At 43.0% G+C, this 25158-nt stretch overlaps 1 protein-coding gene across 1 annotated transcript; it reads left to right on the forward strand.

Annotated features, from left to right (window-relative positions):
* The first annotated feature begins 11850 nt into the window (after positions 1-11850).
* Positions 11851-13389, forward strand: LOC124991351 (sperm motility kinase 4A-like). Its single transcript, XM_047562138.1, has one exon. It carries the CDS (start codon positions 11851-11853, stop codon positions 13387-13389), a length of 1539 nt encoding a protein of 512 aa, XP_047418094.1.
* The last annotated feature ends 11769 nt before the right edge of the window (positions 13390-25158 follow it).

A 25158-nucleotide genomic window follows, 5' to 3' on the forward strand; every position in this document is an offset into this window, starting at 1 on the left:
AGGCCATTGAACTTGAACAGCTGCCTACCAGCAGCTCCAGCTCTTCTTCCCCAGCCATGCCTGCAGCTGGTCTGTGCAGAATGTGTATTACAGTAGCGATGCTGTTCCCGGCGTCTGCCCAGTAGAAGCCTGCAAATGACTTCTATTTATAGGGGGCATTCCTCAGGCCCACACGGCGCTCTCTGCCTGCTGAGCAGTCAGCAGAGTCCCTGACAGACAGCAAAGGGTGGGGCTGCAAATCTCCTTTGGCAGAGAAGGGCATTGTCCTGCCACAGACAATGGTAGGACGGCCCTGGCGTGATGTCAGATGAGTTGACAGTAGCAGCTGCCTGCACATTCCCTCTCCGCAGTGACAGCTGAGTCCTGCCAAATCCAGTGAGCAGTCCCAAGTCTTGGGTCTGGATTTTGGAAAATGAATCACACCAAAAGGCAGGGACTGTCTGGCTCCAGTTGGCTCAGTAAGGAAATGGCTGCAGGCCATAGGTCATTACTCAGTTCTGGCTGCCTGTGTCTTTAGAGGCAACGTGATTGCTAAAGGCAGTAGAAAGAATGAGCAGCAGGAGCCAACACAGGGCCCAGTCATGGCAGGTTGGCCAGGTGGTCTGGAGAGAAGGCCCTTCTTTCTCTCAGGCCCAGCATCCCCTGGTCTTTAGAGGCAACAGGATATCCTGAGAAAACAGGATAGCCCGCCTGCTGGTTGGGTGTGCAGCTGGTTGGATGTGCACTATGGAGAGACACTGAGCCACACTCGAGTCTCAGCTTAGCCCTTTGCTGGTTGTGGGACTCCAAGCTAGCTAATTTCTCCCTGCATCAGATTTTCCACTAGTAATTTGGGATAAATAACCCAACAGAAAAATGAACTAAGGATACAGAGAGGCAATTCATAGAACAAAAAAATGTGATTGGCCAATAAATATATGAGAATGTGCTCAAGCTGCAGCCATCAGGGAGCTGCAAATTAAAACAAGACTTCATCCTTGGGAAATTGAAAAAGATTGATAATGTGCAGTGGTGGCACAGAGGCACTGTCATACGCTACTGGTGGGATTGGAAATTGGTTCAGCCACATTAAATGTGTGCACATTAAATGCACTTTAGATGTGCAAGCCCTTTGGCTTCACAGTCCCACTTCTAAGAAGCTATCCTGAAGAACTAATGGCATATTATAGATCTGCAGTGTTGTTTTTAATATCTAAGAAAAAGGGAGACAAGAAAGAGAGGAAGGAAGGGAAGGATGGTGGGAGGGTGGTGGGCAGCAGGAGGGAGCAGGGAGACTTCCGCTTTTCACTCTATAATTAAATCTACCTGTAGCATCTTTTACATGGGGTATTGCATCTTTTACAATGTGTATTGCAAGGTTATTCTTGTGTTCTGTCACCCCCGTTCCTTATAAAGTTGTCAGAGCAAAACTGACAAGAGGAAGGTTGCAGCAGGAACAGAATTTGGAGGAAGTATCTGTTCCGATCTGGATGTGATGAATTCCGATGCCTGCTAGATAACTGAGCATGGAGGCTGAGTAGGACAGAGTCTGCAGCTTGGACAAGTGGAAGTTGGAGAGACCTGATGGAGGACCAGCCCCCTAGGACTTATGGACAATGGAAGAAGAGTTTCATTCATGAGATAGGGTGAGGCATGGAGCCTAGTATGGGGAGCACCCAAGCCCTGGGTTCCAATGCCCTAATGTGAATGGATTTCTGCTGTGTACCTAAATAAATAGCATCCTAATCAATTCTTCCTGGCATTGCTAGCATCTTAAAAAAGTTTCCTTCCATCTTCTTCTTAGCGCTGCTCCCTGCTCTCTCTCTCCAATTTACAGTTGTGTGTGGCTTCACTCTTTTGATGGTCTCTGGAGTTCCTGACTTGGCCCCCATGGTGCCCTGAGGTGGACCCCCTACATGCTGCAGAGAAGCCCTGCCCACCCCTAATCAGCCACTCCTCACCCATTCTTCAAGCTCCAACCCAGGCTGAGCCGAGACCTCTTAGGAGATTTCAACATTTGTACATTTTTTTTTGGGGGGGGGGCATGGTTTCTATTTAATTGCCAAAAGGCAGATATGTCAACATTGTCACTTTATCCCTGCCCTCCTGACAGACCATAAAATAGAGTTAAGATGGAAAGTATCTTATATTCTATTGTGGTGTGACAAATTGCCACAGACTCAGCAACTTAAAGCAACACACACCGATCATCTCACAGCCTCTGTGCGTCAGGAATCTGGACATGTCTCAGCAGGGTCCTCTGCAGCAGGGTCTCTCCTGAGCCTGCAGTCAGCATGTCAGCCAGGCTGGGGTCTCATCTGAAAGCTCCACTGGCCAAGGGATCCTCTCCCAAAGTACTCAGTGTATGTTGACAGAATTCAGTTCCTTTCTGGTGGTTGGGCTGAGGGCCTCCATTGCTGACTGGCTCGGGTCCCATACCACCTGGGCCTAGGCAGCCCTTCTAGTTACTTTATCAGTGACTGTGAGCAGAGAAGGCAGTTAGGGAAACTGAAAGCAATGTCTTGCAATGTAATCTTGGAAGAGACATACCCGTCACTGTCTCTGAGTTCAGGTGGTTAGAAGCAATTGCCAGGCCAGCCCACACTCAAGGGGAGGGACACCACAGGGTGTGAATACCAGGAGGGAGGAATCATGGGGGCCTGCTTAGAGTCAGCCACCACAGGAAGTAACACCTGGGGTTTAACTCAGGTCTGTGGGCCCCCAGTGCGCGGGTTCTTCCTTCTCTGCATACCTGGGCCTCCGTGCTTGTGCTCTGCTGGGCCTGAACAAAAAGATGACAGTACTGTTATTTTCCTAATGTGACTCTTGTAACCAGGGATATTGAGTAATCTTGTTTTAACAATCAAAAAACGGGACTTTCAAGTTAACATGCCTTTTCCAAACCACAGTGTGATTAAAGCCTGGTAGTGAGGTGACAGTGGTAGAAGTTCAAGGTGCCCTGTTCATGAGGGCAACTGATGACAGTGGCCATCACCTTTCAGACTAGTCCTGTACCCTGGAGGCTGCCAAGCCATCTCTCTATGACCAGCTACACCAACTGGGCCATTTATTCAATGCTGCCTCTCGGGGAAGGAGGTGGTCAGAGGAGCAGGGGTGAAAAGGCCCAACAGAGCAGCTTCTCTGTCACCTTCTTCCAAGCCCCTTGGGTGGGATGGACCATCCTTGACCAGCAGAATGTACTTTTGTAGTGGCAGCTGGAAGAGATGGGAAGTATCAGTCCTCTCTCCCCATCTTATTCCCAGTCCCGCGCTGCTCCCAGCAAGCCTCTGACTGGGAGAAATCTCAGTGCCCAGGCTTCTGGGTTAGGTGGACGCAGTCTCTCAGGTCTCCCTCTGTCCCCTGTCTGTTTCGCAGGCTGTGGCTGAGTGAAGCTCTCTGTCCACTGCCCCACTCCTCAGAAGGGTCACTTCAGCTCCCTCAACTCCCATTTATCTCCTCATCTGGTACCTTCTGTCTCAAGATTGACTCCAAGTGAATGTATTGATTTAATAAATATTTATTGAAAATTCACTAGAGGTCAGATAACATTCTGTATATTCTTTATACATAGGTATATCTGCACATAGGTACCTATAACATAGAGGCTAAGAGCACAGCTTTGAAGTCAAATAGATCCTGCCAGTTAGTAACAGTGACCTTGACTTTGAAAAGTTGTCTAAACACTAATTTTCTCTTCTGCAATATGGAGATGGTTATTCCTACCTCATGGGACAGTTATGAGGACCAAGTGATGTGATTCACGTGCAGTACTTAGCACTGTGCCTAACACATAGTAAATACTTAACAACACTCCTGTGTAGTCAGCATAGAACACATTCCCCACCCCCACCAAACTGCAGGCTTTGTGAAAGTTGGAACCACACCTATCTTATTCACCTTTATAGCCTCAATACCTGGCACAAGGTCTGGTAGGTGATGAGTGTCAAATGGGTTAATAAGTGAATAATTGTTACTGCAATAATGACAAAAATATTAAACCTGGTGCAAGTTTCCCAGGAGCTCAAAGATCTCTCAAAATTACTTAATTCAGTTTCAAAGTCCATTTTGGATGATAAATAACAAGCATGACCATTTACTTAAACATTTGACCAAGGCTTAAAGGGCTAAACTCGACTTGACTAAGACCACACAATACATCTAGTTATAAGATTGCATGGCTATAGGGTTGACATTCAGATTCTTGAACTCTTGACTTATTGCTTCTACACATCCAATATAAAATCATCCTTTCAGCCCAACTAACTTTAGCAAATATGGAAAAGTCCCTCTGAACCCCAGAATTTGTGGGCTTTCTAGTTCCTTGTGACCACAAGTCATTTTAGTGCTGCGCAGGTGTGGAACAAAAGCCAGCTGTCTGCTCCTTGTTGGTCAAGAGTGGGATCCAGCATCCCTGCAGAGTTGGTCCCGTAGCCCTGGGGTGATTTCCCTGCGTGGTGATGGATACTGCACATGACGAGCGCCACTCCTGCAGAACGCCAATGAACCTGGTATCAGGCAGTCTGGCTTGCAATTCCTAGCACCACTAGCTGGGCGAACTTGAACAAGATACTCAATTCTTTTCACATTCATTTTCTCACCTGGAAAAAAGGGGAAACAACACCTTGTAAAGACTTTATAATAAGATATATGACACAAGGTTCTGTGCCCAGCACAGTTACCAAAGAATGTTTATAGAGTTTGGGTCAGAATGCAGGGCCAGTCAGTATTCATCATCCTACATGGTGACAAGCCCAAGAGGAATTTTCTGATTCCCCATTCCTCCTCTATAGTCCAACCAAATCCCCATTGGCACTTTGGACACAGCAGTGATTTTTTAGATTTATCTCAGAACTTTTTTTTGTCTAGCAAACTTAATACAGAATGGAACTTTCTATGTGATCTGCCTTTCCACATTTTGTGGTGGTTTCCCATACATCTTTTTGAGCCCTGAAGTTTCCCAGAACTTAGGTGGAAAACATTTGAGCTTAGGATCCTAGATGGTCCCCCATCAAAGTAATAATAATATCAGCATATTATAATAGAAATGCTAGCTATTATTTATTATGATTACAGCTTACATTTACTATAGTGGTTCTCAAACTTTAACTTGCATCAGACTCACCTGGAAATCTTGTTGAGACACAGACTGCTCTGGCCCTGCTCCCCATTTCTGATTCAATAGGTCTGGAACGGGACCAAGACTCCAGATTTCTAACACCCTATTCGTGATGACTATGCTAGAATATGGGAACATTCACACTCAGAGCTACTGGTTTACTGTGATTAGGTGCTGAGTTAAGCGCTCCACAGGAGTGGTTTTACTAAATGCTTACAACCACACCATGAGGTAGCTCTTTACTGTTCAGATCCCTTACTTACAGATGAAGAAACAAATAGGGTTTAAGAAACTTGCTGAAGCTCTTGCAGCTATTAAATGGCAGATTCCAATCCAGGTCTGACTTAAACATCCTAACTCTTAATCATGCTGTTAAAATGTTAGAGTGAAAACATACTATAAGGGATGAGTACACTTATTTACACTCATTGAGCCAGAACAAGTTGATGAAATATCACCTTGGAGATATTTCCCCAAGAGACAGTACTTGTGACCAAGGATGGAAAGAATGATCAAAAGGACAATTTTCACTTTATTCATTTTTAATGACTTTACTAATTTACTTACAGGTTGCCTACCAGAAGCAGGGTGCCATTTGATGCAACAAGAGTCAAACAAAGTCCCACGTCCCTCAAAGCTCACAGAGCACTCAATGATACTAAGTCAAATAGCAATTTGCTCAAGTTATGAAACCTTAAGATTCAGCTTCGGCCCCATTCTTCTCTTGTCTTAGCCCTTTTGGTTCTGACTCTTCTGAGTCTTATTATCTTGTATTATTCATTCTGTCTGTTCATCTGATGAATTTCCATTCTGACTCATGCAATTCAACCCAATTCTGACATCCCGAGTCAAAAGCCTTCCTTGTCAATAGATTTTTTGTTGTTGTTCTTGATTATGGACAGGATTTGGTTGGTGTTTGACAATTGCTAACTTGCAAAAATGACTAATAGATGGAGGTTTTTTAATTGGTCTGCTCTTGTGTTCTGACTCATTACTGGTGATTACCCAATGTGTCTGATATGCCAAATGGGTGCTTAATGAATGGTCAAATACTTGGATCTGAAACAACATATTGAGGGTCAAGGGAACCATGGGCTTAGGAGGAAAGGAGGTCATGCAGATCCCCATTCTGCTGCTGGTATCTTTGCTTCTAGAAAGGTATGAGGAGGTAGAATTAGATCCTGAAGATCATGTGACTCTTTCTAAGGGAAATTTCTCTGAATTTAGGCTTTAACATATTTTCTGTGAAAACCCATTTCGAGGAAAACTCTCAGCGTTACTGGCACTAAGTTGAATGTACTTATCCAGCAGAGCTATACCTGTTTTAAAAAGCAATCATAGATTACTTTTCAGTTGAGTCTGGACACTCAGTCAAGTTTCAAGGAACCATGTGAAGAAAAGAAGAAGGAAAAAGGGAAGAGAGGAATACAAGGACTGTGGCAAAAATAACCATGATTGTTGGCAAACACAGAGTTTTCATAATGAGCCATTGAAAAGCTATCACTGTCTCCTGGAGACACACGATTCCGTCATCTAATCTGCAGATTTGTTTACATTAAAAGCAAAATGAAATTTAAGTTTTAAAACCCATATGAACTGTTTGCTTAAATGGGTGGTTGCAGCCAGTCCTCCCCACAAGCTGGCCCAGGGAACATTTAAGACACAGACTGTCACTATAGCAGGCACTTGGACATGTGGAATGAAAGAAGTGCTTTCAAAACTTAAAAACTGAAAAGAGAATGATAATAATAAGCCCACACAGTTCTTTTAGTGAATGTCAAATTTTACTCCCTCGTCCCTGCAGAGTCACTAGTGATTACTCTTATTTGGGTATTTCCAAATAAGAAAGGTACTCAGCTTTGTGAAGTCTCTGTAGACTGTTTTGAAGGACACAGCTTTCATTTTGGCATGAAACTAGACTGGGCTGAATTTACCCCCACCAAGATCATTCATGCCGCCTACTCATGCCCTGCTCTGCCCTTCCTCTTGGCAGGGTCTCTTACAGTATATCATTCAGCCTTGACCTTATCCCCAGGTTGCCTAGCCAGGACCTCATCCCAGTAAGTGATGGAGAAGGAGAGGGAGGAGGTGGTATAGCTGAGTGTTTAGGGGCTTCAGATCTGGAGCAGGAAAGACCTGGGTTCAGATTTCAAATCTATCTCTTACTATGTGTCCCTTGACCTCCAGCTTAAAATAAGTCTTGATGATGATGATGATTTACTATTTTTCAGTGCTGGGGATCAAACCCAGGGCCTCAAGCATGTTAGGCAAGCACTCTACCACTAACTCACACCCTCAGCCCAGTATGAGCTTATCATAACGACTCAGTGAGATAATGTGCACTGAGAGCTTAGTTTAGTGTGTATTAAAGGTACCTGTTATTACTGGCAGTCTTTGTCTTAGTCTTAAAACTCTTAAAAGAGCAGTCCTCTGATGAATTTGTACCAGATTATGAACTTTGTCAAAATTGGGTTCCAAATTCACTATACAGTGCTATCCAATGGAACATTCTATAAAAATAGAATTTTCCTTATCTGTGCTGCTCAATATAGTATAGCTACTTGCTGCAAGTAGCTATCAAGCACTTCAAATTTGGCTAGAGGAAGTGACTTTTCGAATTTAATTAACTTAAACATAAATAGGCATCCATGTGTGATCTGTGACTACCATGTTAGGGAGCACAGCTTTGTGAGTTAAAACTGCCAAATCTGTGTGTGAAAGAGCAAATACTATAACAAAGCAGTTATGTGGGAATATAAGGAAGCAGACAACTCACAAGATTGAACAAGTCAGAACCAAATTTTTAAAGGTGATGAGCATCATTCTTGTAAGTCCTTCAGTGTGAAAGCAAGTGACATCTGAACCATTTCTAAGGCTTCAAAGTCAAACAAGCTGGTTCAAATAACTGACGAATTGTAATTCCAGTGAGAAACTGAACTTTGACTTGAATTTGCAATAGCAAAGTTGGTGCAATTGGTGAACAGCCATAATGAACAAATGAGGCAGCATCGAATCTGATCACCAAACCCCATTAAGTGTGGCAGAATCCCTGAATGTCCTTCTCCAAGTGCACGTTGAACCTGTGCAGGTGAGAGCCATTTTTGGGGAACAATAATAGCAAACTAGTATTTATGTCACTCACTACTGAGTTGGCCATGGATTTCCTCATTGGCAGCCTAATGAAAAAGCCCATATGGGCAGAAATTAAGAAAGTTGGCAAGTGTTCTCTTCCTATTGGCACAATTCAAGATATAGGTATAAATGGTGTTTGTTCAGTAATAACTCAAACGTGTTACATGCATTTGAGAGAATGTTTAGTTGGATGATAAGTTTAAAAAAGAAGAGAATTACAATGCAGGGGCATTAAGAGTCCAAGATGAAAGAAATAATGTAGAAATAATGTTTCAAAAAGCACTGGTTTTACATAGCACTTGATAGTTTACATAGAAATCCTATGTGGTGGGAGGAAGAGTGGCCCAGCACTGGAACTGAAGAGAACTGATTTTGAGAGCGAGTTCTACCAACTACCAGTTGGGAGTCCTTCAGCAAACATCTGACACTAGCTACCTCATAAGATTCTTCTAAGGGTTACAAGAAAAGCTATAAAACACTTTGCAAGTGAAAAGAGTTATCATCTTCATCATCATCATCATCATCATCATCATCATCATCATGTTGATTTTCTCAACGATCCTCTGAGGAACTAGACAGCAGGTCGACCTTGTTACAGATGAGGAAACTGAAGCCTAAGGGGTTGAATGACTTGCCCAAGGTCACACAACTAAGAGGACCAGCATTCTTACTGTGGCCTCAGAAAATTGGGTAGAGCTCAAATGATGAATACAAAAGTTTGATAATTCTTTCGGAGTCCTTGTTCTAAAAATTCTTAAAATTATGAGAATGTAGATGGGAAGAGTCGAGAGTGCCTGACCCACAGGCAGGAGGAGAGGCCCTCCCTGAGGGCCTGTGTGTTGGTTATAAAAAACAGCAGTCAAGCAGACCCAGTCTGACCTGCACTGGTAAATGAAGTTGTATTACAACACAGCCACACTCTCACTTCTGAATTCTTTGGTTGCTTTGGTACTAAATAGCAGAGCTGAGCAGCTGCAAAGGAGACTAGTGATCCTCAAAGCCCAAATGTACTATCTGGCCTGCTCTGATTACTGCTCTAGAGATCAGTTTCACACATAAAATACATGACACAATGTATAATGTATACATTATATACATTATTCTTTGTATACATTATACATGGGTGTTCTGTCCCCCAGGATCTGTCAATCAGCACTGGAAGAGCATGACCCATACCCCTAAAATTGCCACTGTGATCAGCACTCCCGAGCCCTCAGTCCCAGATCTCCACATCTGCTTGTGTCCTGGAAGCAAAAAGGACTACATCTAGACACCAGGAAGGTTTGGGGCTTCTGTTATCACTCACTTGGGTGGACATGGTTTTGGGGTATACAAGAAAGAGTTGAGCAACAACGAGTAATTAGAAAACAAATGACAAACCAATCGATTTGATAAATCCAGCTGAAATGTAGATATTTTAATAACCAAATGAGACTGGAGCAAAGGATGAATAGATGATTATCAAAGGAAAGAAAATGGGTAGATTAGCCACATGCGGTGGCAAACGCCTATAATCCCAGCAACTCGGGAGGCTGAGGCAGGAGGATCACAAGTTCAAGGCCAGACTCAGCAATTTATTGAGGCCCTAAGCAACTTAGTGAGACCCTGTCTATGAATAAACATAAAGAGGGGCTGGGGATATGACTCAGTGGTTAAGGCCCTTGGATTCAATCCCTGGTACCTGACCCCCCCTCACTTACTGATGTTACAGTGTTATATAGGGTATTTATTCAATACCGTGGAATAAAATTGGGGTGTTTTGATACATTATTCTCTTAAATCCTATAAAAAACAAAAGTAGCACTAGCTTTTGTAATTGTCATGAGTTTGCTTTACCAGGGATCTTTCGTCTTCATCAAGATATCTGATTTCCTATCTAAGGTCCTTCAGTGCAACCTGAAAGACTCCCCTCACAAGGGGCATATCAAATGGGGACCAATTCCCTGGGCTCTTGTTTATTGGGTGCTCTGATCCCTGGTACCCCCCGCCCCATACGTGTCAAACCAGCTGATAACAGACTCGGGGGAGGAGAAGAATATAACTTTCCAACACAATCAATCACCCTCTGGATGGCTCTCTTCCTGGCTTTTGGTCACTTTTCGTCATGTGGACATGAAAAGAAAGTAAACCCAAAATCTATAAAGGGGCAAGACACCCCCACTCCCATGGGCACCAGATATGCTGGGTCCCCTCCTCTCCTCACTTTTTGGGCATGATCTACCAGTATTTCTTTGTGGTTCCCATAGGGGTTCCGTTTAATGTGAGAAAGAGATGCCTCTCTGACGTGAATCTATAGCAACACGACTTTTGTAGTATACAAATGCAGCTGCTGTACCTCTCTGACCCTTCCCCCTCACTTATTGATGTTACAGTGTTATATACAGTATTTATTCAACACCATGGAATAAAATTGGAGTGTTTTGATACATTATTCTCTTACATCCTATAAAAACCAAAAGTAGCACTAGCTTTTGTAATTGTCATGAGTTTGCTTTACCAGGGGTCTTTCGTCTTCATCAAGATCTGAGTTCCTAGCTAAGGTCCTTCAGTGCAATCTGAAAGACTCCCCTCACAAGGTGCATATCAAGTGGGGACCAATTCCCTGGGCTCTTGTTTATTGGGTGCTGTGATTTAAATATGTGTATCTCTCCAAAATTCCTCTTGACAGTTCAACCTCAATGTAACAGTTTGAGAGCTGGTCAGGCCAGGAAACGCCAACCCCAGGGACGGGAAGTGCACATTAAGAGAGCTTCTCCAGCATGTGCAAGGACCTGATGCAGTTCCCAGTACCCCCTGCTGCACACCCCACCCCCAACAAGTACATTTGTCAAGTTGAGTGCAATGATGTATGGCTGTGTTTTAATCAGCTTTTTGGTCATTGTAACTAAAACACCCAACAAGAACAACCTGGAAGAAGAAAAGCGTCTCTGGGGCTAACACTTTCAGAGGTCTCACTTCATAGACAGTTGACCTCATTGCTTGATTGGAGGTGAGGAAGTCCATCGTGGGGGAAGGGCCCAGGGGAGGAAAGCTGCCCAGTTCAGGGCAGCAAAGAAGCAGAAACCTTGAGTGTAGATATGATGAGGTCTTTCAAAACCACAAAGTTAATACAGATTTTCAGACTCAAAATGAAAAGACCACTGAAGTATCCTAAAAGTTTTAATTTCTAAACAAGTAAATATCAGCCTCAAGACACTAAAGCAAACAACCTTCCAGAGTTCTTTGTTACTTGCACTATGAAAGTGGAAAAGGTCCTGGAGGCCCCAAAGTGAGATGACACTGGGGGTTATGCCAGGTGTGACTGGGTCATTGCTTGCTCTGACCTCACAAGGAGCCATTGTGAGGGAATGTCAAAGGGGAGGTATATAAGAGAGTGGCCGCAGGTGGGTTTTTGTCCATAAGTACAGGAAGCTCTTGGTGGTGACCTGTCGGACTCCCAGATAGATAGCGCGTTTGGTGGTGGTTGGCGGTTGGTGGTTGGTGGCTGGTGGTTGTGGTCTTTGGAGATTGGTTTTTTGATTTGGGATTTTTTTTCCCTTTGTTTCTTTGCTTGCTTTCGTTTTTGGATTTTATTTTGGTTATTTGTTTTAGTTTATTATTTTTTTTTTAGCTAGCATCCTAAGATGGTGTTCCGTTTTAGGATAAGCAGCGAGAGTAGTGAGAGCAGTGTAGAGCCCCAGGGACCGGACTCCTATGAGCCGGCCCTCACGGACCATTATGAAGTTCTGCAGGGCATTGGGGAAGGCGGCTTTGCCAAGGTGAAGCTCGCCCGCCATCGCCTCACGGGGACAGAGGTTGTGGTGAAGGTCGTGGCAAAGAGAGTCTGGACCCTCCCCTTCCTATGTGAACCTGAGCTGATGGCGAGCTTGGACCACCCCAACGTGATCCAGCTCTTCCAGATCATTGAGACCAACAGGTATATGTACATTGTCATGGAACATGCAGGTGGGGGACATCTCCAGAGCCTCGTCCCGGAACCCGGAGGCCTGGCGGAGGAGGAGGCCCGCAGGCTGTTCCGAGAGATCGCGGGAGCCGTGCGGCACTGCCACGAGAAGGGCATCGTGCACCTGGACCTCAAGCCGGAGAACGTGGTGCTGGACGCCAGGGGCCAGGCGAAGCTCATCGACTTCGGCCTGAGCACCCGCGTCAGCCCCGGGCAGAAGCTGAGCAGGTTCTGGGGCACGCTCCTCTACTCCGCCCCCGAGGTGGCCCTGCGGGAGGACTACGAGGGCCCCCCGGCCGACGTCTGGAGCCTGGGCGTCGTCCTCTATTTCATGCTGACCGGGAGCCGTGCCTTTCTGGCCAACACGGCCCGCGAGGTGAGGCAGCGGGTCACCGAGGGCGCCTACGACGTGCCCCCGCACCTTTCCCAGGGCGCTCAGAGCCTCATCCGGGAGATGCTGACGGTGGACCCCGCGCAGAGGCCCACCCTGGAGCAGGTGCTGGGGCACCCGTGGCTGAGCCAGGGTGCGGAAGCGTCACCCGGTCCTGGCGAGGCGCCCCCACTCCTCCCGGACCCCGCCATCGTCACCACCATGTTCGACCTGGGTTACGACCCCTACGACATCTGGGTGTCCCTGTCAACTAAGAGGTATGACAACGCCATGGCTACGTATCTCCTGCTCAAGCGCCAGCGCAGCCAGGGCGCGGGCTGCCAGTGCCAGGTGAAGCCCGTGCGGCGTCGGGAGCTCGGGCCTCGCCCAGGCCCTGGGCCTCCCCGCATCCTCCTCCCCAAGAGGTGTTCCAGCGAGCCTGCCCTTCCCTCGCCCTGGGAGCAGCAGCCCGACGAGGCCAGGCGGACCTGGCAGGAGGGGGGTGGCAGTGCCAGCGTGCCGGCCATTCCCCTCCGCTTTTTCCACGTGGACCCACCCCCTCCCAGCCTGGCCTCCCAGCCCGACCCTGTGCCCAGCAGCCCCGACCCGTCCCTGAGCCTCAGGAGCGGGGTCGCAGAAGAGGGCAGCTCATCCTCCCCAGGCACCTCCCCAGAACAGTCACAGGATCGCATCGGGCGTTGGAAGAGGGTGAGGAGGAGGATCTCCAGCTGCTTCAGACAGCTGTGCTGCGTGCCGTGCTTCGGTCCGACAGTGCTCAAGAACAGAGTGGCTCCAGAGGAAATGCCCAGACAAGACCAGCGGAACCAGCGGACAGCCAGGAGACCCTGAGGTGTGCCCACTGGTTCAGGACTCTGCCCAGGAGCGCATCTGGATCCACCAGGAGTCTCCTCTGCCCCCACCTGCGAAGACGCCTCGTAGAGACTTTTCCCTGGGACACTTCCCCTGCCCTGCTCTTGGTCCTTTCTCCCGTGCTTTGGGAGAAATATATTCTTAATTTCTTTTCCTCCCCACGAATTGTATAATAAAATTGATATTTCAAATCACAAATTGTATAATAAAATTGATATTTCAAATCACAAATTATATAATAAAATTGATATTTCAAAGATTAAAAAATGGCAGTTTTGTTTTGTTTCTAAGAGGCGGTCCTCAGGGTAAAGACCCAGGCCCAGCTGCCAACCTCTCCAGGGCCTGGACCACTGTGCCTCTCTTTCCCAGTCAGTGTAGATATTCGTTCGCCTTGAGTCAGTGTAGACTTTATTCACTTTGATCTGATCGTCTTGGTCAGAAGGAATCCTTTTCCTGTCTTCAGGCCCCTCCCTGAAGTGTGAGGGGAGGGTGGGTGGCAGCTGTTGAAGACACCTGTGGCAAGACACTGGAGACTCCAGAGTGTTCTGTGGCTTCATCTCCATGATTCCATGTGCAGGGAAGGGAGAGGTGGGCAGGTGGTCATGTGGGTAGGGCTGGGTCTGCCTGCAGCAGTGGCTGGTGCTTCACCACATGCCATGCAGCCTGCCCACCCCAAAGCTGCTCCTAGTCAAAACTGAAGGTTGTGGAGAGAGAATACAGGGGATTTGGGGAGCAGAGATGGGAAATCTCAGGAATGCTTTGTACATAAAAGCATAGTGCACCCACATGGAATTGCTCTTATCTTTGGAAAATGTGAAGTGCTCACAAAAAATAAGAAAGGCTCAGTAGAGGAGGCTTTGTGCACCTTCCAGCTCTGGCATCTCTGCAGCTCTGGGACTCCAAGAGGAAATTTTTAAAGAAAAATACTCTAACATGCTGTTTTAAACATATGTTATATGTAGGAGTCAGGAGATGAAAGAATGAGAGTTATTATGTTCATACGAGGGTATTTTTCCATTAAATTTATCCAAAAAATTGCTTTTATCTTTAAAAGACAGTTGTGAGAATTCTAGTTTTTATAGTATTTTGATAATGACTTGGGTTGAAAGCATTTTAAATAATTCCAAGGTTTTTAGTTAAGTTTTTAAAACTTTGTCTTACAATAACATGGCTCCATTAAAAATTTTTGTCCATATCAAAATGTTTCCAAGGATCTCCTGAGGAGTTGGTAAGAAGACAGCTCCATAATGGGCCATGTGCTATTTCAGTGGAAAATGCTGTGTGCTTATCAAGCCCATGGTCATAGAAATAGCAACTGATCCCGCAAAATGGAAAAATGTTTTTGTCGAGAATATTTTTTTAACACTGCAGACTCTGGACTCCAGGCCCTCTGAGCTGACATACCTTGCTTTAACCTCCATGGGCCTCATTTTCACAAATGTGAAATGTGGGCAGTAGTAGGTCCCTCAGAGTGGACTACAGGTTCAATTTATGTTACAAGTTGGACATTGCCCTAGACCCATGATTGCCACCATCCCACAAATGTTCATGTATATAAAATTCAATGAATAAACTAACTTTCATGATTACACCATTTCCAAAGTAAGGACTGGTTTTGGGAAAGTGTTGTGTTTAACTAAGGCTACCTTTGCTTTATGTGATATGAAATTTCCTTCCTGACCTATCAAAATTCTTAAACATATGGTCATTTTAATCTGATCAGAATCACTGGAGAGTTAAGAAGATGTGAACTATTTTAATCACAAATGGGAGTTCTTCAAAGGCATTTGGTGGAATGAATATGAAGTTTTATAAAAGATGTATAAATGCTGCAAAAGCAGACTGCAATATTTTTATGATACCAGAAGGAGAGAAGGAAAGAAGGGTGTGTTTAGGATGCACACTTAGAAAAACAAATGGTGAGGGTTAGATTGCAGCTGGTATGGGTCCTGGGGAGTCAATACACCTAGTGGCTTTGGTCCCGGGGTCCATGTAGTGCTGCACTCAGGAAAGAGCCTCCACATCCTTGGAGAAGGTGGACACAGCAGAGGGGCAGCCTGGGAACGTCTCAGTGGCTCAGCATCTTTCTACCTAGTGCATGTGACTGGGAGTGAGAAGCAGGTGAAGCTCCTTGCTCTGTTATATCATCACAGCCCTCTCTGGAGAGTTTTAAAGTAGATGCCACACTTCTAAGAATAAACCATAGCTACTTTCAAGAGCTCCTGGTCATCCCTTGTATATTATGAGCATCCATTTTCAAAGACAGAAGCTTGAGTTCCATGATGGCTTAAACTCTACCTCTTTCCAAATGCTTCTTAGACCACTCCTCACAGGACACCATATTTTCTGTTAATTCACTTCTATACCATCAGCTCAAGCTTCAAATTTGTGTTCCTTAAAATACCCAGTTACTCCAAGTTGCTCTATGACTAAGTTATGTCAGAAAATTCTCCGTAGACTCCTTTCTTGGAGAATTACCATTTATATCACTGTTTAGACTATCAGCATTTTCCGGACTTATCAGTCACCATGAATTTATTGCATATTTAGCAGTACTCATGTTTGGGATATTTGATACTTAAGTTCAGGTTTGGCATGTTGATTAAAACAGAGAATACACATAGTTTCTAATGCATAAAACATAATCAGGGCTCAATAAAGGCAAAGTGATTATTATAATCAAGCTTAGCTAAAGGTCCTGCTGCATCCTGGGCAATGCACACAAAAGTAGACTACAACGGGATCTGCCAGCTGCTCCTGAGTGACACCATGGGAGTGGATATGGTCGTCACATCCTTTTTCTCTTACATGGTAATTCATTTGGGGTCACTGGATGAGATGATGTGACTCCAGGTAAGCACAGGCTTACTGGGCACAGATGACAGCCTGCAGGACACTGGGGCACATCGTTTTCTGGTGGGACAGGGAGGATGCACCACCTCTGGCACTCAGTCCCAGGTGTGTACACCAGCTCAACCAGGACCCACCTCTGATTCTCGTGGGTCACTCTGAATTGCTTCGATGTCCTGCTGGATAGGATGTAGGGTGTGTAGGGTGACATCAGAGTCCTGGTATTCCATATTGTGACCTCTTCAACTCCCCAGTGCCAGTGAGTCTCCAGTCCCAAGATCTCTGGGCCCTGAGCCAAGGCCCTGGCACCCACCCACCTTATTTTCTAAAGACCCCTGATGAGGCCCAGGAGTGTCTCACAGGAGACCTTTAGCCCCAAACACCATGTCCCAAATAGTCTGCAAGCTCAGGAACCTGCTGCGACTCCCTGGCTCTAGTCTTTGCAGAAAGGCCAGTGGATGCGATCCTAAGAAGGAGCGCTGTGGGGTAGATGGAGTTTGGTGCGGGTCACAGCTTTGGGCATGCATGCCCAGCTGTGACCAGTTATTCTGGGCCCAGCTGCTTTGCCTGAACAGAACATGGGTCTGTCAATCCTCAGAACTTTAGGAAGGTTCCCTGCCACTGGTCCAGCCAGTGCCAAGGGTTCCTCTCTCAAACTGGCATAATCCGTGAGAAGCACCTAATTCAGGAAAGGAGGTAGAATTTTCTGGCCACCATGTTGGCAGCACATTCCAGGCATGATGGGGAGGCCAGAGATCTTATTTCTCACAAAAAGTTAACGATATACATCAGTGAAAATGAGGCCCGAATGGGGATGAAGTTAATTGATAAGACTGCCTTCCTCAGGGATTCTAGGCTTCAGTTTCCAACACTCAAGGGTGCAGGATTTTAAAATGGCTGTAGAACTCTTAATACATGCTCCCATCGAGGTGTGAGGTGTATGTCTCCTGCCTGGAATTCCGGATGACCTGGTTACTACTTCAGACAATAAAATATGACCTCCGAGGCTGGGTGATAACAGGCAATGGGGCCTCGGCCTCGCCCACTGGGACACTTGCTCTGGAACCACAAGCTGTCAGGTTATACGTTCCACTAGCCTGAGGCTGCCACATCTGGGGGAAGCACAGCTGCCTGGACAGGACTCACAGATGCACCCTGATGGACGGTGCTGCTGAGCTCAGTGTGCAAGACAGCGCAGCCCAGGCGGCAGGCACGTGAATGGAGACTCCCCATGATTCTAGCTCCCTGTTGTCAATGCCCTCATGTCTTTGAGTCTTCCTAGATGAGATACCAGAGAACATGAAGCAGAGGCAAGTCATCCCCCCTGTACTCTGTCCTAATTTCTGACCCACCAAATCCCATAACCATAATTCAATCAATGTTTTTGGAGGCATTTTGTAATTCAGCAATGGTATCCAAAACAGATTTTGATGAAAGTGGAAGCCCCTTCCACTCCCACACTGAAAAAGCTAATGTCCTTGAGGAAAAAGTAGATCTGTTTATTCCAGTTTATGCCAAATGATTCTCTTTTTTTTTTTTTTTAAGGATTAACGCTTAGCATTGTGACATAAGATGGCAGGTTTTATGCAGAATGCACTTGTTGTGTGGTTCTGTGCACAAACAAAACACATGTGAAACGTGTATATTTTTTAAATCATGAGAAAAACAGTATTCCATGTACAGTATAAAAATAGACTAAATGAGTGGAAAGTTTTAGACACGAGTGTTTCACTATATGAAAATAATGAATTATATGCTGTAAGAAAACAGAAATATAGAGTTACCATCTATTATATGTATCAGGCACTGCTCCAGACTACATCCTCCCTCCCACCCATTCAGCCAGTCTGCCAACCAAATGAGACAGGGCAAAAGACAGGTATGTGATGTTCAAAGAAAAAAAATTAATAACTAGCTGGAACTTCCCCATCAGCAGGTTGCTAACACCTCCCAGGGAGGGGGAAGGACTGCACTTCCCAACACAGGCAATCACCCCCTGGATGGCTCTTTTCCTGTTTGGTTATGTAGGTATGAGAAGAAAGGAAACCTAAAATCTATAAAGGGGCAAGACACCCTTACTTCCATGGGCACCAGATCTGCTGTGTCCTCTTCTCCAAGGGTGCCAGATCTGCTGTGTCCTCTACTCTTTAGAGGAATCACTCTCTCTGCTCTGTCTCTTCAATAAAATTTACTCTTGCCTTATCATTCCGCTGGTGTTTAATCTTCAATACTGGGAGAATGAGGACCCAATCCTGATTTTCAAGACTGGTAACATAACCATACATCTAACTATTCTTCCTTCCAGCCAGTCAGGCCTCCACCTACTCGTTGATCTGACCATATATTTTTCCATTTATCCACCCACCCAGCTAATCAGTCAAAAAAAAAAAAAAACCTTAATCAACATTAAGTGAAAACTCCTAGGGATTAAGTTCTGTACTAGGTGCTGAGCATTCAAAATGAAATAAGATCCAGTCTCTGTTCTCACCTAAAATAACTCATAGGCATCAGGTGATATTAACTTCAAAGAATAAGTTTGGAAGGGTCCCCTCCTTTTCTACTTCATGGAATACTTTGAGGAGTATTAGAATGATCTCTTTTTTGAAGGTCTTGTAGAACTTGACTGAGAATCCATCTGGTCCCGAACTTTTCTTGGTTGGAAGGCTTTTGATGACTTCTTCTATTTCATTACTTGAAATTGATCTATTTAAAATGTGTATGTCCTCTAGATTCAGTTTGGGTGGATCATATGTCTCTAAAAACCTGTCGATGTCTTCAAGATTTTCTTTTTTTTAAATTTCTCTTTTAAGTTTTTACAGACTGCATATTGGTTCATTGTACACAAATGGGGTACATCATTTCGTTTCTATGGTTGTACACGATGTAGATTCATACCATTCGTGTAATCATACATGTGCACAGGGTAATGATGTCTGTTTCATTCCACCATTTTTTATACCACCTCCCTCTCATTTTCTACTACATAATCTAAAGTTCCCCCATTTTTCTCTCCCTCCCCACCCTCCCACCGCCATTATATATCATTCTCCACTTATTAGGGAAAACATTTGGCCTTTGGTTTTTTGGGGATTGTCTTATTTCAGTTAGCATGATATTCTCCAATTCCATCCATTTACCTGCAAATGCCTTAATTTTATTCTTCTTTATGGCTGAATAGTAACCACAGTTACTTTATCCATTCATCTGTCGAAGGGCATCTAGGTTGGTTCCACAATCTAGCTATTGTGAACTGAGCTGCTATAAACATTAATGTGGCTATGTTACTGTAGTATGCTGATTTTAAGTCCTTTGGGTATAAACTGAGGAACGAGATAACTGGGTCAAAAAGTGGGTCCATTCCAAGTTTTCTGAGGATTCTCCACACTGCTTTCCAGAGTGGCTGCACCAATTTGCAATTCCACCAGTAAAGTAAAAGTGTGCCTTTTTCCCCACATCCACACCAACATCTATTATTGTTTGTGTTCTTGATAATAGCCATTCTAATTGGAGTAAGATGAAATCTTGGAGTTGTTTTAATTTCATTTCTCTAATTATTAAAGATGTTGAACACTTTTTCATTTATTAATTGCCTGTATGTCTTCTTCTGTAAAGTGTCTGACCAGTTCCTTGACCCATTTATTGATAGGGTTCTTTGTATTTTGGGTGTAAAGTTTTTTAATTTATAAATTTTGGAGATTAGTACTCTAACTGAAGTGCATGTGGAAAAGATTTTCTCCCACTCTGTAGGCTCTCTCTTCACATTCTTGATTATAACCTTTGCTGAGAAAAAGCTTTTTAGTTTGAGTCTATCCCATTTGTTGATTCTTGCTTTGATTTCTTGTGCTTTGGGAATCTTGTTGAAGAAGTCTGATCCTAAGACAACATGATGAAGATTCGGGCCTACTTTGTCTTCTATTAGGTGCAGGGTCTCTGGTCTAATTCCTATGTCCTTGATCAATTTTGAGTTGAGTTTTGTGCAGGATGAGAGATAAAGATTTAATTTCATTTTACTGCATATGGATTTCCAGTTTTCCCAACACCATTTGTTGAACAGGCTATCTTTACTCCATTGTATGTTTTTGGCTCCTTTGTCTAGTATGAGGTGACGTATTTATGTGGTTTTGTCTCTGTGTCTTCTATTTTGTACCATTGATGCCAATACAATGCTGTTTTCATTACTGTTGCTCTGTAGTATAGTTTAATGTCTGTTATTGGGATACCTTCTGATTCACTGTTTTGGCTATTCGAGGTCTCTTGTTCTTCCAGATGAAGTTCATAATTGCTTTCTCTATTCCTATGAAGAATGTCATTGGGATTTTAATTGGAAATTCATTGAATCTGAATAGCACCTTTGGTAGAATGGCCATTTTGACAATGTTAATTCGGCCTATCCAAGAACATGGGAGATCTTTCCACCTTCAAAGGTTTTCTTCAATTTCTTTCTTTAATATTTTGTAGTTTTCTTTCACCTCTTTTGTTAGATTAATTCCCAAGTTTTTTTTTTTTTTTTTTTTTTTTTTTTTTTTTGAGGCTACTGTGAATGGAGTGGTTTTCCTAATTTCTCTTTCAGAGGATTCATCACTTATGAATAGAAATGCATTAGATTTACATGTATTGATTTTATATCCTGCTACTTTGCTGAATTCATTGATTAGTTCTAGGAGTTTTCTAGTGGAGTTTTTTGGATCTTCTAAATATAGTATCATGTCATCAGCAAATAGTGACACCTTTAGTTCTTCTTTTCCTATTTGTAGCCCTTTAATTTTTTTGGTCTGTCTAATTGCTCTGGAAAGTGTTTCAAGGATGATGTTGAATAGAAGTGGTGAAAGAGGGTATCCCTGTCTTGTTCCAGTTCCTAGAGGGAATGCTTTCAGTTTTTCTCCATTAAGAATGATGTTGGCTGTGGGCTTAGCATAGATGGCCTTTACAATGTTGAGGTATGTTCCTACTATTCCTATTTTTTCTAGTGTTTTAAACATGAAGGCATTCTATATTTTATCAAATGCTTTGTCAGCATCTATTGAAATAATCATGTGATTCTTAACTTTAAGCCTATTAATGTGATGAATTACATATATTGATTTCTGGATGTTGAACCAACCTTGCATCCCTGGGATAAACCCCACTTGATCATGGTGCACTATCTTTTTAGTAAATTTTTGCATGCAATTTATCATTATTTTGTTAAGGATTTTTGCATCTATGTTGATCAGGGATATTGGTCTAAGTTTTCTTTCCTTGATGTGTCTTTGGTTTTGGTATCAGAGTGATACTAGCCTTATAGAATGAATTTGGAAGGGTTCCCTCCTTTTCTATTTCCTGGAATACTTTGAGGAGTATTGGTATCAGTTCTTCTTTAAAGGTCTTGTAGAATTCAGCTGAGAATCCATCTGGTCCTGGGCTTTTCTTGGTTGGTAGACTTTTGATGGCTTCTTCTATTTTGGTGCTTGAAACTGATCTGCTTAGATTGTGTACGTCTTCCTGATTCAGTTTGGGAGGATTATATGTCTCTAAAACTTCATCAATGTCTTTGATATTTTCTATTTTGTTGGAGTATAGATTTTCAACGTAGCTTCTAATTATGTTATGTATTTCAATGGTATCTGTTGTAATCTTTCCTTTTTCATCACAAATTCTAGTAATTTGAGTTTTCTCTCTCAAAAACTAGGGGTTTATCAATTTGTTTACTTTTCAAAGAACAAACTTTTTGGTTTGTCAATTTTTGAATTGTTTCTCTTGTTTCAATTTCATTGATTTTTTTTTTTTAGTTTTTTTTTTCTTCTTTTATTGTAAACAAATGGGATACATGTTGTTTCTCTGTCTGTACATGGCGTAAAGGCATACCATTTGTGTAATCATAAATTTACATAGGGTAATGTTGTTTCATTCATTCTGCCATTCTTTCCCTCCCCCCCACCCCTCCCACCCCACCCCTCCATCTATACAGTCCTTCCTTCCTCCATTCCTGCCCCCCTCCCTAAACCCAACTCCAACCCCAACACTAACCCTCCCACCCCCCATTATGTGTCATCATCCACTTATTAGCGATATCATTCTTCCTTTGGTTTTTTGAGATTGGCTTATCTCACTTAGCATGATATTCTCCAGTTTCATCCATTTGCCTGCAAATGCCATAATTTTATCATTCTTTATGGCTGAGTAATATTCCATTGTATATATATACCACATTTTCTTTATCCATTCATCAATTGAAGGACATCTAGGTTGGTTCCACAATCTGGCTATTGTGAACTGAGCAGCTATGAACATTGATGTGGCTGCATCTCTGTAATATGCTGATTTTAAGTCCTTTGGGTATAGGCCAAGGAGTGGGATAGCTGGGTCAAATGGTGGTTCCATTCCAAGTTTTCTAAGGAATCTCCACACTGCTTTCCAGAGTGGCTGCACTAATTTGCAGCCCCACCAGCAATGTATGAGTGTACCTTTCTCCCCACATCCTCGCCAACACCTGTTGTTGCTTGTATTCTTGATAATTGCCATTCTAATTGGGGTGAGATGGAATCTTAGGGTGGTTTTGATTTGCATTTCTCTTATTACTAGAGATGTTGAACATTTTTCCATATGTTTGTTGATTGTTTGTATATCTTCTTCTGTGAAGTGTCTATTCATTTCTTAGCCCATTTGTCAATTGGATTATTTACATTCTTGGTGTAGAGTTTTTTGAGTTCTTTATAGATTCTGGAGATTAGCGCTCTATCAGAAGTATGATTGGCAAAGATTTTCTCCCACTCTGTAGGCTCTTTCTTCGCATTGCTGATAGTTTCCTTTGCTGAGAGAAAGCTTTTTAGTTTGAATCTATCCCAGTTATTAATTCTTGCTTTTATTTCTTGTGCTATAGGAGTCCTGTTGAGGAAGTCTGGTCCTAAGCCGACATGTTGAAGCTCTGGACCTACTTTTTCTTCTATAAGATGCAAGGTCTCTGGTCTGATTCCGAGATCCTTAATCCATTTTGAGTTTAGTTTCGTGCATGGTGAGAGATATGGGTTTAGTTTCATTCTGTTGCATATGGATTTTCAATTCTCCCAGCACCATTTGTTGAAGAGGCTATCTTTTCTCCATTGCATATTTTTGGCACCTTTGTCTAGTATGAGAAAATTGTATTTATTTGGGTTTGTGTCCGTGTCCTCTATTCTGTACCATTGATCCACCTTTCTATTTTGGTACCAATACCATGCCGTTTTTGTTACTATTGCTTTGTAGTAGAGTTGAAGATCTGGTATTGCGATACCCCCTGCTTCACTCTTTCTACCAAGGATTGCTTTAGCTATTCTGGGTTTTTTATTCTTCCAGATGAATTTCATATTTGCTTGCTCTATTTCTGTAAGGTACATCATTGGGATTTTAATTGGAATTGCATTGAATCTGTATAGCACTTTTGGTAGTATGGCCATTTTGACAATATTAATTCTTCCTATCCAAGAACATGGGAGATCTTTCCATCTTCTAAGGTTTTCTTGAATTTCTTTCTTTAGCGTTCTGTAGTTCTCATTGTAGAGTTCTTTCACCTCTTTTGTGAGATTGATTCCCAAGTATTTTATTTTTTTCAGTGCTATTGTGAATGGGGTAGTTTTCCTAATTTCTCTTTCTGAAGATTCATCGCTTATGTATAAAAATGCCTTAGATTTATGTGCATTGATCTTATATCCCGCTACTTTACTGAATTCACTTATGAGATCTAAAAGTTTTCTGGTGGAATTTCCTGGTTCCTCTAAGTATACCATCATATCATCAGCAAATAGGGATAGTTTGAGTTCTTCTTTTCCTATTCGTATCCCTTTAATTTCTTTGGTCTGTCTAATTGCTCTGGCTAGAGTTTCAAGGACGATATTGAATAGAAGTGGTGAAAGAGGGCATCCCTGCCTTGTTCCAGTTTTTAGAGGGAATGCTTTCAGTTTTTCACCATTTAGAATGATATTAGCCATGGGTTTAGCGTAGATGGCCTTTACAATGTTAAGGAATGTTCCCACTATCCCTATTTTTTCTAGTGTTTTGAGCATGAAGGGATGCTGTATTTTATCAAATGCTTTTTCTGCATCTATCGAAATAATCATGTGATTCTTGACTTTAAGTCTATTGATATGGTGAATTACATTTATTGATTTCCTGATGTTGAACCAACCTTGCATCCCTGGGATGAAACCCACTTGATCATGGTGCACTATCTTTTTAATATGTTTTTGTATGTGATTTGCTAAAATTTTGTTTAGAATTTTTGCGTCGATGTTCATTAAGGATATTGGTCTGAAATTTTCTTTCCTTGATGTGTCTCTGTCTGGTTTAGGAATCAGGGTAATATTGGCTTCATAGAATGAATTTGGGAGAGTTCCCTCCTCTTCTATGTTCTGGAATACTTTGAGAAGTATTGGAATGAGCTCTTCTTTAAAAGTTTTGTAGAACTCGGCTGAGAACCCATCTGGTCCTGGACTTTTCTTTGTTGGAAGGCTTTTGATGACTTCTATTTCATTACTTGAAATTGGTCTATTTAAATTGTGTATGTCCTCCTCATTCAGTTTAGGGAATTCATATGTCTCTAGAAACCTGTTGATGTCTTCGAAATTTTCTATTTTGTTGGAGTATAGATTTTCAAAATAGCTTCTAATTATGTTTTGTATTTCAGTCGTGTCTGTTGTGATATTTCCTTGTTCATTCCGTATTTTAGTGATTTGGGTTTTCTCTCGTCTTCTCTTTGTTAGTGTGGATAAAGGTTTATCAATTTTGTTTATTTTTTCGAAGAACCAACTATTTATTTTGTCAATTTTTTGTATTGTTTCTTTCGTTTCAATTTCGCTGATTTCAGCTCTCAGTTTAACTATTTCCTGTCTTCTACTACTTTTGCTGTTGGTCTGTTCTTCTTTTTCTAGGGCTTTGAGCTGTAGT

This window comes from Sciurus carolinensis, chromosome 8 (genome assembly GCF_902686445.1).
Source record: "Sciurus carolinensis chromosome 8, mSciCar1.2, whole genome shotgun sequence".
Lineage (NCBI taxonomy): Eukaryota > Metazoa > Chordata > Mammalia > Rodentia > Sciuridae > Sciurus > Sciurus carolinensis.

Coding starts and splice junctions, on each gene's coding strand:
- LOC124991351 (XM_047562138.1), top strand. CDS start 11,851: ATGGTGTTCCGTTTTAGGATAAGCAGCGAGAGTAGTGAGAGCAGTGTA.